The 13,975-nt window shown below is 37.3% G+C and overlaps 1 protein-coding gene across 5 annotated transcripts in view; it reads right to left on the bottom strand.

Annotated features, from left to right (window-relative positions):
* Window positions 1-13,975, bottom strand: part of ANOS1 (anosmin 1) — a 134,295-nt gene that overhangs the window by 43,953 nt on the left and 76,367 nt on the right. For all 5 annotated transcript variants that reach the window (XM_061366479.1, XM_061366477.1, XM_061366478.1 and 2 more), the window contains 2 exons: window positions 10,750-10,972; window positions 5,360-5,544 (listed from right to left, as the gene is read on the bottom strand). In XM_061366479.1, coding sequence (XP_061222463.1) covers window positions 5,360-5,544; window positions 10,750-10,972 — 408 coding nt within the window. The remainder of the gene's footprint in view (window positions 1-5,359; window positions 5,545-10,749; window positions 10,973-13,975) is intronic.

Here is a 13,975-nt window from a genome sequence, read left to right as displayed (position 1 = left end):
CATCCTGGTTTTTATATAAGAGCAGCATGCAATTGCAATGACATAACCTGGAGAATACGGAGAACAGCTTCACTCTTCTTCCCAAGAGTGCATTTTAGATCCAAGGACAACAGGCCACCTCCAGTGGCCAGAAGGAAGAAAGTGGTTGTGCTTTCCAGTGAGAATTTGGCTAAGATTTGCCCAGACCTGCCCCATTTTGGAAGCAGTGACAATTCTACCCATCTTCCACAGCAGCCCCTACCTGTTCAAGCCTGAGGCCTCCTGTAAATAGAAGCCTCACTCAGTCTTTCAAAAGGGGATTATCTGCTACTCTCTTCAAAATGCCTACAGGAATCTCCCCCTGCTGCTCATACAACTGAATAATTAAAGTGCTCACCCAGAATGTGGATAACCTATGTTCAATCCCTTCCTTTGTCTGAAAGGATGGAAGAAAATATTCTGTAGAATGTTGCATGCTTTTTTGAATTAGACCATGTTCTACATTCATGGGAAAAACTGTTCCTCAGAGGAAGGAAGGCTGAAAGTTGCAATTTCTCCTCAGGAAAAGGGATGGGGTGGAAGAAGAAAGAGAATATAGTATCCAGCATATGATCCAGCAGCACAGGAGTTAGGTCAGACAGATGGGAATCTTGTGTTACCAATCCAAGGATTTTCTTTTTCCTGTCATTCATATATATATATATATATATATGTAAAATTTGGTGCAAGGTCTCTGTAGCAAAGACTGGTGCAAAGAACTCTTCCCTATGCAAGGATTACAGTATTAAATGGACTTTTTCACTGTGTTCATTCCCTTACTTTCATACTGTCAATCCTGACTCCTTTCTGTATTACAAAGGTTTAATAGAAATAGAAGAGGACAGCCTTACCCTGCTGAGTTACTAGCTCTACACTTGCCTTTGAAACAACACACAGCGATAAAAGAATTTGAAGCTCAGAGATCAAAGGGGTACCATCCAGGGTATCAGAACAGCTGAGTTTGTTTCCTCTGATACAGAAGAAACCTGACAGTGCCGCATCTACTACTCTATCAAAGGACAGCAGACCTCCCATCTCATGTGAGTGCAATCCCGCACAAGGTGGGCATGCTCTAAGAAGGCTTACCAAAGCAAGCCCCTCCTGGAAGATGGAGAAAGAAACCTTTAGTTTACAGGACTGGTGGTTAACTCCAGCAGGGATTTCTCACTGCCAAGGACTGAGAAACTTTTTGTGATGCTCAGAACCAGAATTTTAGGTGTCTCAGAAACTTTAAGTTTTAAGAAAAATATTAGCTATGCATAAAGCTTAGACAATTCCAAAGAGAAGCATTAAAGTCTGTCACAATCAAGCTACCAGTAAATACAGGCATTGTTTTGTTTCTTTGTTTTGTTTTTTAATAAAGGAATAAATTAATGGGTAAAACTCATTATTGTCTGCCCATATGCATATATACATATATATGCACACATACATATATATGCACACACATTCTTGACATCCATTCACACAACACACATATTTTGTCTGAAAATAACTGACCTGGCATATTTGAATTAACTTCATTAATTAACTTAATACATTTATATATCTACATTTCAAATGTAAACAATAATACTATTATTTTAGGAAAGCATTAGCACTAAACAGAACTGTAAGTTTGTTAATAAGATATACAGTAAAATTACAGAATCAGCTACGTTGGAAAAGACCTTTAAGAACATGAAGTCCAACCATAACCCCAGGACTGCCAAGATCGCCATTAAACCATGTCACTAAGGGCCTCATCTACACCATTTCTGAATACTACCAGGGATGGTGCCTCCACCACTTCACTGGGCAGCCTGTTCCAATGCCTGACCACCCTTCCAGTGAAGAAATTTTTCCTAACATCCAATCTAAACCTCCCTTGGTGCAGATTGAGGCCATTTTGTCTTGTCCTATTGCTTGTTACTTGGGAGAAGAGACTGAACCCCACCTCGCTACAGCCTCCCTTCACGTAGTTGTAGAGAGTGAAAAGGTCCTCCCTGAGGCTTCTCATCTCTAGACTAAACACCCCCAGTTTTCTCAGCCCTTCCTCACAAGACTTACTCTCCAGACTCTTCACCAGCTTCATTGCCCTCTCTTGTAGGTCTCTCATTGAGGTCTCTCTTGTAGTGAGGAGCCCAGAACTGAAGACAGTATTTAAGATGCATCCCAACCAGTGCCGAGTACAGGGGACGATCACTGTCCTGGCCCTGCTGGCCACATTACTGCTGACACAGCCCAGGTCGCTGTTGGCCTTTTTGCTGCCATTTACCATCACTCTTTGGGCTCTGCCATCCAACCAGTTTCCAAACCAGTGAACACACCTATCCAGGCCATGAGTAGCCAATTTCTCCAAGAGAATACTGTGGGAGACAGTGTCAAATGCTTTACTAAAGTCCAAATCGACAATGTCTACAGCCTTTCCCTCATCAACCAAGTGGGTCACCCTTATCGCAGAACTTGCTTTATGAGCAGCATATGCAGCACTTAGGATCAACTGCTCCATGACCTTCCCTGGCACTGAGGTCAGGCTAACAGGCCTGTATTTTCCAGGTTCTTCCTGCTTGCCATTTTTACAGAGAGGCATCACACTGGCCAACCTCCAATGCTTGGGTACCTGCCCACTAGACCAGGACTGCTGATAAATAATGCAAATAAATAAATAAATAATGGCAAGCTCTTCTGCCAGCTCCTTCAGCAGGTATTCTCATGGGATACAGCAGTAGATCCTGCTCAGCTGGTTAAACCTTGAAAACCAGCAGTGTAGGAAGCTTGCATAACCAATTAGGACACTATACATCACAGCTAAGTAGTATCTTAATTTCCACAGTTTTTATGCTAACCAATGGAAATTAGTCAAATAATTAATTATGTCAAGTTTTCCCAAAAATATGCAGTAAAAACCAAAAGTTAACAAAATCCCTTCTTTCTGAAGAGAATAATAACTGAAATTGTTTTGAATGTGTTTGCTTGCTTTATAGATTTAGACACTTAATGTATTAATAGATTGAACCTTCCTCTTTACGATCTGATGATATTATAAAATACAAAGGAAACAAACTTGTTCAAAATTATTTTTCCAACACCGAATGGCTGAGCTCTTCACAGCCTTTGCCTATAACTAAGGCCTCACACCCCAGTGTTTAGGAATCATACAAGGAAAAATTCTGTCTGAACAAGAAAAGCCCAGAGGCCGTGCATACAGTTGAGTTAGTCAAATTGGATATCCATCTTTCCTGCTTGATATTGCAAAATAAATTCTGTTTCATTCTTTGCACACAAATGTGACTGTCTGGTGGGATGTCTAAAACTACAAACACCATGGGGGTACATTACTCTAAAGAGACAGAAATTCTGAGTACTAGCACGCCCCAAGGGTGCCCAGCCTGTATGTCGCACAAGGTGTACAAAGTTTGCAAAGCCAGTCAAGCGTCCTGAAGACTTGCTCTGAACTGACATCCCCAGTGGGGTCAATCACACAATCAAAACCACATCTCTTGTGATGTAGAAGGGACAGCAAAGTTGTCAGAAAGATGTCAGCTGGAGGAAGCTCCTCCTGCCAGAATGATTAAGTCAGCCACTTCTGCCACCACATAATGGACCTGCAGCAAAGGCAGCTGTCAGGGTTACTGTCACTCTTACACAGGAAGACATTTCTGAAACGTTCTCTCCTGTACACCCAATGCAAGGCAGTAGTCTGTAGTGGAGTAGTGGAGCACATATAGTGCGTGCTTCCAGAAATGTACATGAGGTCTGTTTCACAGCAGTGCTCTTCCTCCAGACCTTTGCAGTCTGGATCCAACAGCCAAAAGAGTTGGGCTTCAACAGTCTAGCATATATACCTGGCATGATAACAGTGAAGATTAATTCAGATATGGCTCATTTTTGCTACATGGTATTTTCCTGATAGCAAAGACAGGAGGTTATTTGCTGAGTATAGACAATGCAGATTTGAGACCTGCACCTCAGCTGAGAGATAATAAATAAGTTACTGAGACTTTATCAGGTTTGGAGATGTGCACGTTCCCTTAGGCTTGCACAAGCAGGGTTTCATGACAGGTTCTGCTGCAGGTGACTTTTTCTGAGCAAGACGCTAGCATAGTAACAGCCCCCTGTAGCACCACACTTAAGCTAAGAACTTCACTTCTGAGTGCTCAGTTTTGCAAGTTTGACATTATTTTACGATAGCTTTTTCCTACACAATCTGAACTGGGAATGAACACAGATTGTCATAGAATTTAAACTCCTATTTTGTAGATAGATCTATTTATTGTTTCTTTCCCTTTTTTCCCAGCTATAAAGATTTTTTTCAGGTCTTTTCAAAACCAGCATTTTACTTTTCTTGTCAGCAGGAATGAGGGTGAAGCAGTTAAGATAAACAATTGGAACTCTGTCATCCAGGTGGACTGTCAGCATGTTAAATAGCAGATTGAAACTGGAAAGGAACTAAGTGAAAATTTATGCTCTGTTGGCTGCTTCTCATCAAGGAACATTTGCTTATGAATCTTATATTTTCAGACTGGATTGCACTGAGTGATAAGACCATGACATCATGGGCTTTTCCAAAGTGGGAGGGTCACATCTGAAAAAAAAACAACTTTACAGAGATTAAAGATTTTATTATTGTTTTCTGGTTGATTTTTTTAAAAATAGTCTTTTCACCAATTATATTTCTTACCTTTTTTATAAGACAGAAGCCATGCTTTCAACACTATGTACCGAGTCCCACGAACCTCAGAAGGACTATCTCTCTTATACGCTTCCTTCAACAGATTTTGGTATTGAATTCTACATTTTTCAAGAAATTAATGACTTTCAGAGACTTTGGAATTCTCATCCAAACAGATCATAAGGATGTGATTACAAGACAGTGTTACTCACTGGTGTTATGCAAATCAAGCCTCCAGCTAGTTCTATACATTTTTATCTATAGTGAGCAAACCTAGAAAATAAACTAATTTTGAAAACCTAAATCTCTGAGCACTTTTTTCTTTTGGGGACAAGGAAAACATTAATTATTTCTCTACTGATATATTCACATATTTTTAATAAAGTCATTTTTAATACCAAAAGCATTTGATGTATCTATAACTGAAAAACTGGAAGTTAAAAAACAGAAGTATTGAGTCAGTTTAGAAACCAATGAACCAGTCCAGTCTGGTTCATTCAGTAGTTTAGTAAGACCCTGGAGATCTGGATTATGTGCGCAGCACTATTGTGACCTGAAGAGAGACTCTATAAAGGGATCCTTCTGCATGAGGTTTCCTAACTGTAAGTAATCTAACTCTAGTCTGAAGAAGACCTTTAGATCAGGATCTGGAAGGCAGGGACCCGAACCACTTTATGAAGAACTTACCTGTGCCACAGTTTGCCAGCTGGTAGCATCATCCTCACTTGGATGGATTCCTTGATTCCACCTCCTCTGAACAACATAGATCACAGGCTCAATGGAAATATTGAATTTTGAAGACCACTTCACCTCTAGGTCTCCAGACTGAAGTTCTATGAATTTTAATTCTTTCCGAGGTTTCAGTGGAACACCTGTAATAGGAACATGCAGACAAAAATACATGAACAATTTAAAGGTATGATTAAACCATATATAGATTAAGCTGTGCAAAAAATAACTAAGGAAAAAAGAAAATTGTGGGTTAGATAGAAGGAAAAAAGGGGGGAATGCAGCATGGGAGTTTCAGAAGGGCTCATAGCTGACCTATCTCTGCCAACAGTAAGATTTATTTTTACAGAAGTCTTCAAAATTATTTATTTAATTTAAAAACTAAAAGATCTAAAAGTTGTAAGCTGAAACTGATCTCACAGAAAATACTTTCCAAATATGCTTTGGTAATCTGGAGAAAGATCCATTTGATATCAAGCAGAATCAGCTATTCCTTTTGTTCAGTTTTTAACATAATTTGTCCTTAGACACATTTAATGACAGATTTTCACAGTGTGACATAGTAATCAATTACACTACTTCTATCCTTACCATTAAAAACCTTTCACACTACCATGTTTAGTTTCCTGCACTTTATAATTGTCCATGATGCTCATGGATTGTGGAGAACATACTCTTTCTTTCATCTATGGAGGAGCGTTTTATGTACCTCAAGACTGTTATCATGCCCCTGAAAGTTTTCTTTTTCAGTCTACTAACCTCAGTGCACTCTATTTTTTTTTAAAATCAGTGTTTCTAGACCTCTGATCATTCTTGCAGCTCTCTTTGGAAACTCTCCCATTGGCACACAGACCTTCTTCAGAGTCAGGCCTAAAACCGGACACAGACTGAAACTCTTACCTTTTCACACATCTTACGATATACTTAAGAAAGCTGTTTGCCTTCTTCATGGCAGCAAGATCTTGCTGACTCATACATAGCTGTATTGTATGATGTGTCACTGTCCACTCTTCCCTAAATATACAGGAAAGGTAATCCCAAGGCATCTTGGAATAGATAGCTCTTATGCATAATGTCCAATTATTACATTTTGAAGACAAAGATGTGTTTCTAAAATTTTACAGTAAGTTCTTATTACACAGTGACACTGAAAGATGGTTCCATTGTTTATAATGCTGGTAACATCCTATTTTTAAAAACATCTGCAGTAGCTTGAAGGAAAAAAACTCTTCAAATTTGGCATCTTTTGATTAAATCAACAAAACCAAGTGTTGGAGACATTTCTCTAAAAAGAATTTAGGAAGTCATATATTTCACTGTACAGCATTTTGTCACTTCAGAATATGTCACAAATAAGATTTCTATGCTGACATATAAACCTTCTTAACAAGTTATCGTACCCACTTCAGTTATTTTGTCATTTCACTGGGTGTCCACAGAAGTACAGCTGTATGTGTTGGTTTGATAAACTGTTTCCCACTCAGTCTGCACAGATGACTGAGTACTAAAATTTCCTTAGGTGAACAAATCACTTTTGTATTTTAAGAGGTCTTCTCCTAAATCTGATTATACAATTAGCTACAAGTAAATAAAAATTGATCCTGTGGCCCTTGAACAAACCTAAAATCAACCCAAGTACTTAAATCTGGTTATAACAGCAGTTTAAAGCCTGGATATCCTCCAACAGCCTGCAGTCTTAGTCTAATATAATGAAAATCGTACATGTCAGCTCAGATTTCCACATTTGAAAATCCTTCTTTAATTATGATGTACAATAATCCTACAATTTGCATGTAAAGAAAACTTCCATCTGCTTTGCATTAGAAGCAGTTGGATTCACTTGATTGCAAGTATATCAGCCTCTCTGGTGTTACGTAATTGCGCACAGATGGGGCGCAGCAGCACAAACAACGACAGCACCGCACAAGTGCACAGCACCATCAATATATTATCCAGATGTGTAGACCAAATTACTCTTCAATGTGCTTTTTATAATGTAAATGGTCAGCCCTTTCATCGTGCTGGAACAAATTAGTCCTCTGGAGTCCACAGCTCTTAACTGAGGAATTCAAACCTGATTGCTGTATGTGTGCAATACCAGAACCCAGGAAAAATGTTTCTAAAGGTGTCTTTCAAACAGCACGTGCATTGCTATACCATGAAAACATAAATGAACATTGGTCCATCATAAGAATCTGGATCTTTAATGTAATCTACAGGAATGCATATGTTTCCATGGAAGGGGTTTGGACTGTAAAGGGTTTATTCCTGGTATCTGTACCATTGTAACACAGTCATTCAAAGACTCAGAGATGTGTACTTTTAAAACTGTACACTATTTTTTAATACAAAACTATCTTTCTTTAAGCATGAAAAGAGCCTTTAAACTATGGGGACCATCTGGCTCTAGCTACCCTATTGTGATGTGTTCATACCATCACACCCTTTAAATGGCGTATCTTCTCATCACAATTTACCTTGCCCAGAACTGCAGTTCAGTCTGCTATTTGGATTGTTCTCTTACACATTTCATACAAAACTAGTTAGCCTGCTTTAGACAGCATAAACCCTAAATCTCTGTTAAAGGTCTTGAAAAGTTCACACAAGTGGTCTTGAAAAGTTCACACAAGTGGTCTTGAAAAGTTCACACAAGTAGGTGTATCATCACATCTGAGAGACCACTAACTTCTGAACAGAAAAAAGATGATGGGTAGTGTTTTCAGCTGTCACCAGCTGTGTGTAGATAAATATAAATGTCCTTGTCCCCTTACTTGGGGAATTCATATGTGCACATTAGACGAAGTGAATGCAATCGCACATTTTTCATCCTTTTCTCTTCATTCCTTTTTTTTCTGCATTTTTAACTGTTATATTTCTGATCAGAGATATTGCTCCCATTTCTATTTCTAAAGTACCAAATCTTCTTCAGGCAACTCATGGTTGTTTATAACATCATTATGTCCATATAGAAAAAAAAAAAAATGATAGGCCATGGAGAAGGGACACTTTCTATAAAGTCCTTCACTAGTTGAAGTGATATAAAGGAGGATGAGGAAGATAACAGAAAAGTAGGACAGAATATTTGATGTCCCCAGTAAAGGGAAATAAAAATGTGAAAACTATGTAACTGATTAGGAATATTCCCAACAAAGATGAAAAAATACGATGACAATGGACAGTTTAAAAATTATAGTGAATGCAAACCAATAAACAATTAAGCTAACAAGTAACCAAACTTGTTATATTAATCTAACAACATTTGCAATATATGACTTTGGTGGCAGTCTACTTACATTAATATTCTTTTAGAATTGGGATTTAGCACTCAGTACTAGAGGACAAATCCAGTTTGTAAACCCAGATGTGTATTTTAAATCTGCTGCTGTTACTACTATGAGCTTGATCAACAGTAAAACTATAGGGACTTCTGTAGACTCTTAGATTCAATCTGTATTTATTTTCCAGCTGTGTTTCAAAATTGTAAGAGTAAATACTAAACCTATTCACTAGACCCTAGACATGCTTTCCGAGTTTGCTCTTCCTCAGTGACTGGAAGGTCATATACCCCTGGAGAAAATGAGCAGCAAGCCTGCTCTGCTTCTATTTGTCCTGTGTTGCAGAAAGACAGGTTGAAGAGCTGAGAAGGCGGCAAGTATTGGGCTTGCCCTTCCCTCTGCAAGACATGTATGTATGCTCTTACAAGCAAGCACCTCCTGCAGACAGGTGATAAGATGTTAGAGATCAGTTCTGTTCCTATATAATCAGGCTGAACAGTAGCAGACTTTCCAGTGTGCAGTTCAATATATCATACCCTGTCATACCCTAAGTCCTCTGCAAAAGCATGCAGTCTCATTTCATTTGGTTGGTTGGTTGTTTTTACCTTTTTGTCAGTTATTACATTTACCGCAATGCTTTGTAGTTTTGGTACGAAGCCTGATCACGGAAATCATTACATATACAATACAAATGCCAGCTTACCACTCATTTGTCTCAAGAAGATGAAAGAAATAACTAAGTGATCAATTTTAATATTTTTCATTTTGAAAGGTGCTGTGTACAAGAGTGTTAATTCCTTACAGTTGTAAAGGGGCTGCTCCGAAGTATCTTAGAAGTAAGAGAATTTCCCTTCTGCCCTGGAAATCTAGATCACAGTATTGCCTGCTGTTCAAAATACTCTGAGTACTATCTTCATCAAACTTATGCTTACTCAACCTCTATGACTTCTACATAAAACTTTCTCTATTCATGTAAGTAAGTAAGATAGTGTTTCATGACAGCCCATTCTGTACACTCAATGACGGGATTCAAAAGTCAAAGCACATCATTTCTGACATACATTCTCATCACTAGGGACATTCAAAAAGATGCATCACCATTTCAATTAAAACAATGAACTTAAAATCACCATCTCCTTCATCTATTTTACTATTTTTCCATCCACAGAAATAAATCCTGGAGCCTGGAGCTTAGTTCAGAGTTCTGCTGATTAGGCTCTCCACAGAGAACCCATACTATCAGAAGAATAACTGATTAATATATGGTTTTGGGTTTTTTCTAAGAAAACATTCCAACTCTGCAGAACAAGACAATGCATTTCATAAATGTTAACTGTTCTGCATTAGAAGCACATTTTCAGAATATCTCGATGTATAAAGCTTTTTTATAATTACAAGAAATTAAAATCTGGAGTTTATCTAAGCAAACAATTTCTTCATATAAAAGTCCTTGCCCATGGATGTCAAGGAAAACCTTTTTTCACAGAATCTCAGGACTCAGATTAAAAATTTTTTAATAATACTGTCTTAGATTTAAATAATAAATCTATATACATATGTGGATATTATAATCTTTCACTTTTTTTTTTAAGTCATTAATAACAGCAATGCCAAATATACCACATTAATTTGTTCTTTTACTAGTTTATCTCATACATCCTATTTGGTAGTCCTACCTGCTTGGCTTATAAACAAAAATATTGTTTGATTAATAAGACTTGGACAATTTATTGGTAAATATTTTCCTGCTGCATTCTCTCTCATCTGCATCAAATTGAGACTTCAAATAAACTGGCAGGTTTGTTCTGCTTAAGATGATTCATAATAGCCACATGTTTACGTTCCACAGATTTCCAGACATGGGCTTCACAAAGAAAAAAAAAATAATCAGAAAGCTGAGCAACATTTTTCTCTGGCTTTCAACTCTTTCAGTGTCCTGCCACATCTCTACAGGCACCTCTCCTTTTTTCCCACCCATACAAACTCATCTGAAATGAAAGACCTGTTTTTTGAGAAGACTTTATTATGGAATGAAGTTATTAGCCAATATGAACACATATTAATAATCTCTACCTTTGTACAGATTTTTTGGAACTTGGCATGTATGCCCACATCCATTGGAACAGCATTTCTTCACTCCTGAACATTCATTATCAGCCTCACAACTTTCAACACAGGCAGCTGCAAAACCACTGGCCTTCTCAGGTGCTGGGCAGTCTCCTTGCTTTACAGACAGGATGTATTTAAGGAATTCACAGCTAGTTAGGCATTCATAATTCTTCTTGGGGAAAAGAGGCTAAAGGGAAAACAAAAGAACATATAAAGTTTTCAACAGGACAAAATCAAATAATTAATTTAAAAAGTGGTACTTTTTCCAAGACCTCCTAAAGAAAAATTCAGATTCTCAGCTTTTGCAAGACTATCCCTGAAGATTTATATATTCGAGCCACTTCTAAAAAATCATTCCAAGTACAGAATGATGAATTCCCTCAAATAAGACCACCATCTTTAATGGAATAAAGTTGTTTTTGTCCTCCAACTTTCCCTTGTTTTGCTCACACTGGCTGGCTACAAAGTTGCTCAATGCCAGATCAAAAACATGTCCATAACAAAAGGGAAGCAATGGTCAGACGGTCTTTTTTTTTTTTTTTCAGACTACCCACATTCCCCATTTGTACTTCATAACACTTTACCCACAATATCTGATGCAATACCACTCTAGATAAATAAGTGTTGCATTATACTGTTTGAACTGAGTTGGCTATGAGAAGATTTTTCAAGCATCTGTATGTAATTGCCAGCATATTAGCAATTGTGTAATTCTTCATGGAACTGGAACTAAATTTCTGATAAAATATTAACAGAAAATACATATTAAAATACGCATTAAATATATTGATTAAAGATCAAAGTAAATGCTACTTTTTTAAGAAATCAAGTCCTAGATATACGAGCAGTTGCTTCAGTGCATAAAAATTTTATAGCATGAGTATTACCCAGTGGTTTGAAAGATTCACTTAAAACTGTATTGAGAAAGGGTATATCACCCTGGTGAGAATGTTGTGTGCTAAATGGGGATTTCATATCCTCTTTTATCTAGTGATTTAGTTAGTTTGGTGCAAAACAACTAAAGTGATTCCCTCAAAGTGATTCATGCAACTGTAAATGGGCAACCCATGCAACTGGGGTTATCTACAGCCTGCCTTTCTATCTCAAGAGTAATCAAAAACCTTCCACTCTGACAGATCTAATTTACAGATTCCTAAGCCTACAAAGGAATTATAACCCAGTCCCCATCCAACTATTCATATAACTTCTGCAACTTCCTTCCATCTTCAAAGGTTTTACTTTCTTACTTTTATTGTTCTCATATTTCTGGCAAAATGAGAAAGACTTCAGTATTATGGAGGCCCAGGTGTTTCACAGATTGTGTGTCAGTTTATTCTCAAAAGTGACTTTTTGGTCCAAGAACAATGTCACTACATTACCTCTCCCATCTTGCCCTACAGAGTGGTCCAGCATTTTTTAATCAGGCTTTTAAAGATGCATTTGGGTGTTATGGCTTAACCAGCTTAAAGGATACCAAAATGAGAAGTCCTTATATCTCCTACTGACAACCATGATCTCTGCACATGCGCTCACGCTGTTCCTGCCATTGGGATGCACTTGATCCCATAGTTAGCCAGTTAAGAAGCTACCAGTAGGAAACTGAATTTATAGGAAGAAAAAAAAAGGATTTAAGTAAACTGTCTTCTTTTCTTTCTCACGCATAAGGTTGCTTTAATATTAGTGCACTCATTCAGTAGATAAGAAGTAACAGATCAAGCAGGGACCTTGAGAAACTGAGAAATGCTGTATTGTTTTGTCCAGATTTTTTGCAGAATACAAAAGGACTGAAAAAACTCCAAAGGAAAACAGCCTTGTTTAATTCAATCAATGTCTATGGATCATAGATGAGTCTGAGAGAAAGGAAAGTGGCCCTGTGCTTTAGTGTGTGTGAAACCAATTTCAAATCGTAAAACATCACAAATTTGCAGCTACTTAATTAAAAACTTTATAGCTCCCTGAGGCATAATACGTCCTCAAGGCTTCTCCTCCTCACCCTATTTCACAGCTCATTTTTCAGTTAGCTGCTAAATGTGCTGCTCTTCATTAAGGGCCTTTGAAGTTCTAAATTTAGCTTCAACCACAAAACACTAATCAAGGAGGGATGGTCACTGTTTTTAACTACAACAGAACAGTGTTCTACAAATGTTTTCCTTTTAAACCAATTTTATACATATTTTCACCCAAATCTGGAAACATTCAGCCTGAGTGAGAAGTGATGTATGAGATCGACATAAATTACATCCACTAAAAATGCTTTATTACACTACCCTAGAGTTTTGTGTATGAGGAAGCAGCAATTAATCTGTGCTAAAAAGCTCATACAAGGATTGGTTTTCATGAAAAAAAAATTACTTTGTCTTGTAAATACATAGATCAGTAATCCCTATTTACACATAAGTTGGTTTTTTTTTAGTTGAAATTACAGCTTTTTCCCAATAATCTTCACGATGCTTAAAGTCATTTAGACATAAAACATGCTCTTGTACTGGAAAAAGAGTGCCCAGAGCGGTGAGGGAGGAGTTGCATCAGTATTAGCAGCTAGATCATTATTTCGATTAAGGTCACTTCTACTTTTTTATAGAAGCTTCGTAAACATACACTTCCATAGACTTGAATAAACTTGTATCTTTATATTGATTTAGTTATAATAAAGCAAAATTCTACTGAGATTATATTTTCATTTTGTGCCTAAAACCACCTCAGAAATGTAACTTGAGTGTAGACTTTCACAAATTCAACAGAGCCATGTTTCAAATCCAGTAAAACCATTTTTTCTTTTCTAGAAATCAGATTGACTTTCACATACAGGAAAGCATCTGTTCTAGTTACCCTGCACAAGGATTTTCACACGATGAAATTTATCTTTTAAACAAAGATGCTCTTACTCTTTCTTTCTATGGCCAGAAAAGATAGAACGGCATGTGGTAGAAATAGCATCTTACTGGAAGAATTTAGCAGCACCTTCTGAGAGAAGCTATAAGTGTGGCTGGATCAAGTCTTAAAACTTCAAGCTGAGATAAATCGTTTGTTCAGAAAAAAAAAAAAAAAAAAAAATCCTTTTTTTTTTTTAACCTCAATATAGCTAAATTGTTATATATGTACCTATTCAAATGCAGGCAAATGCTGTGAAAATCCCGTGTTTGTTAGTTGTCTTCTTGAAGGCAATAGTTTAAATGAAAGAGACAGCTAG

The sequence above is a fragment of the Neopsephotus bourkii genome, unplaced genomic scaffold (assembly GCF_033783945.1).
Source record: "Neopsephotus bourkii isolate Nb327-2 ecotype Australia unplaced genomic scaffold, CSIRO-AGI_Nbou_v1 NB_1346, whole genome shotgun sequence".
Classification (NCBI taxonomy): Eukaryota; Metazoa; Chordata; class Aves; order Psittaciformes; family Psittacidae; genus Neopsephotus; species Neopsephotus bourkii.
This window is presented reverse-complemented; position numbering and strand designations above follow the sequence as displayed.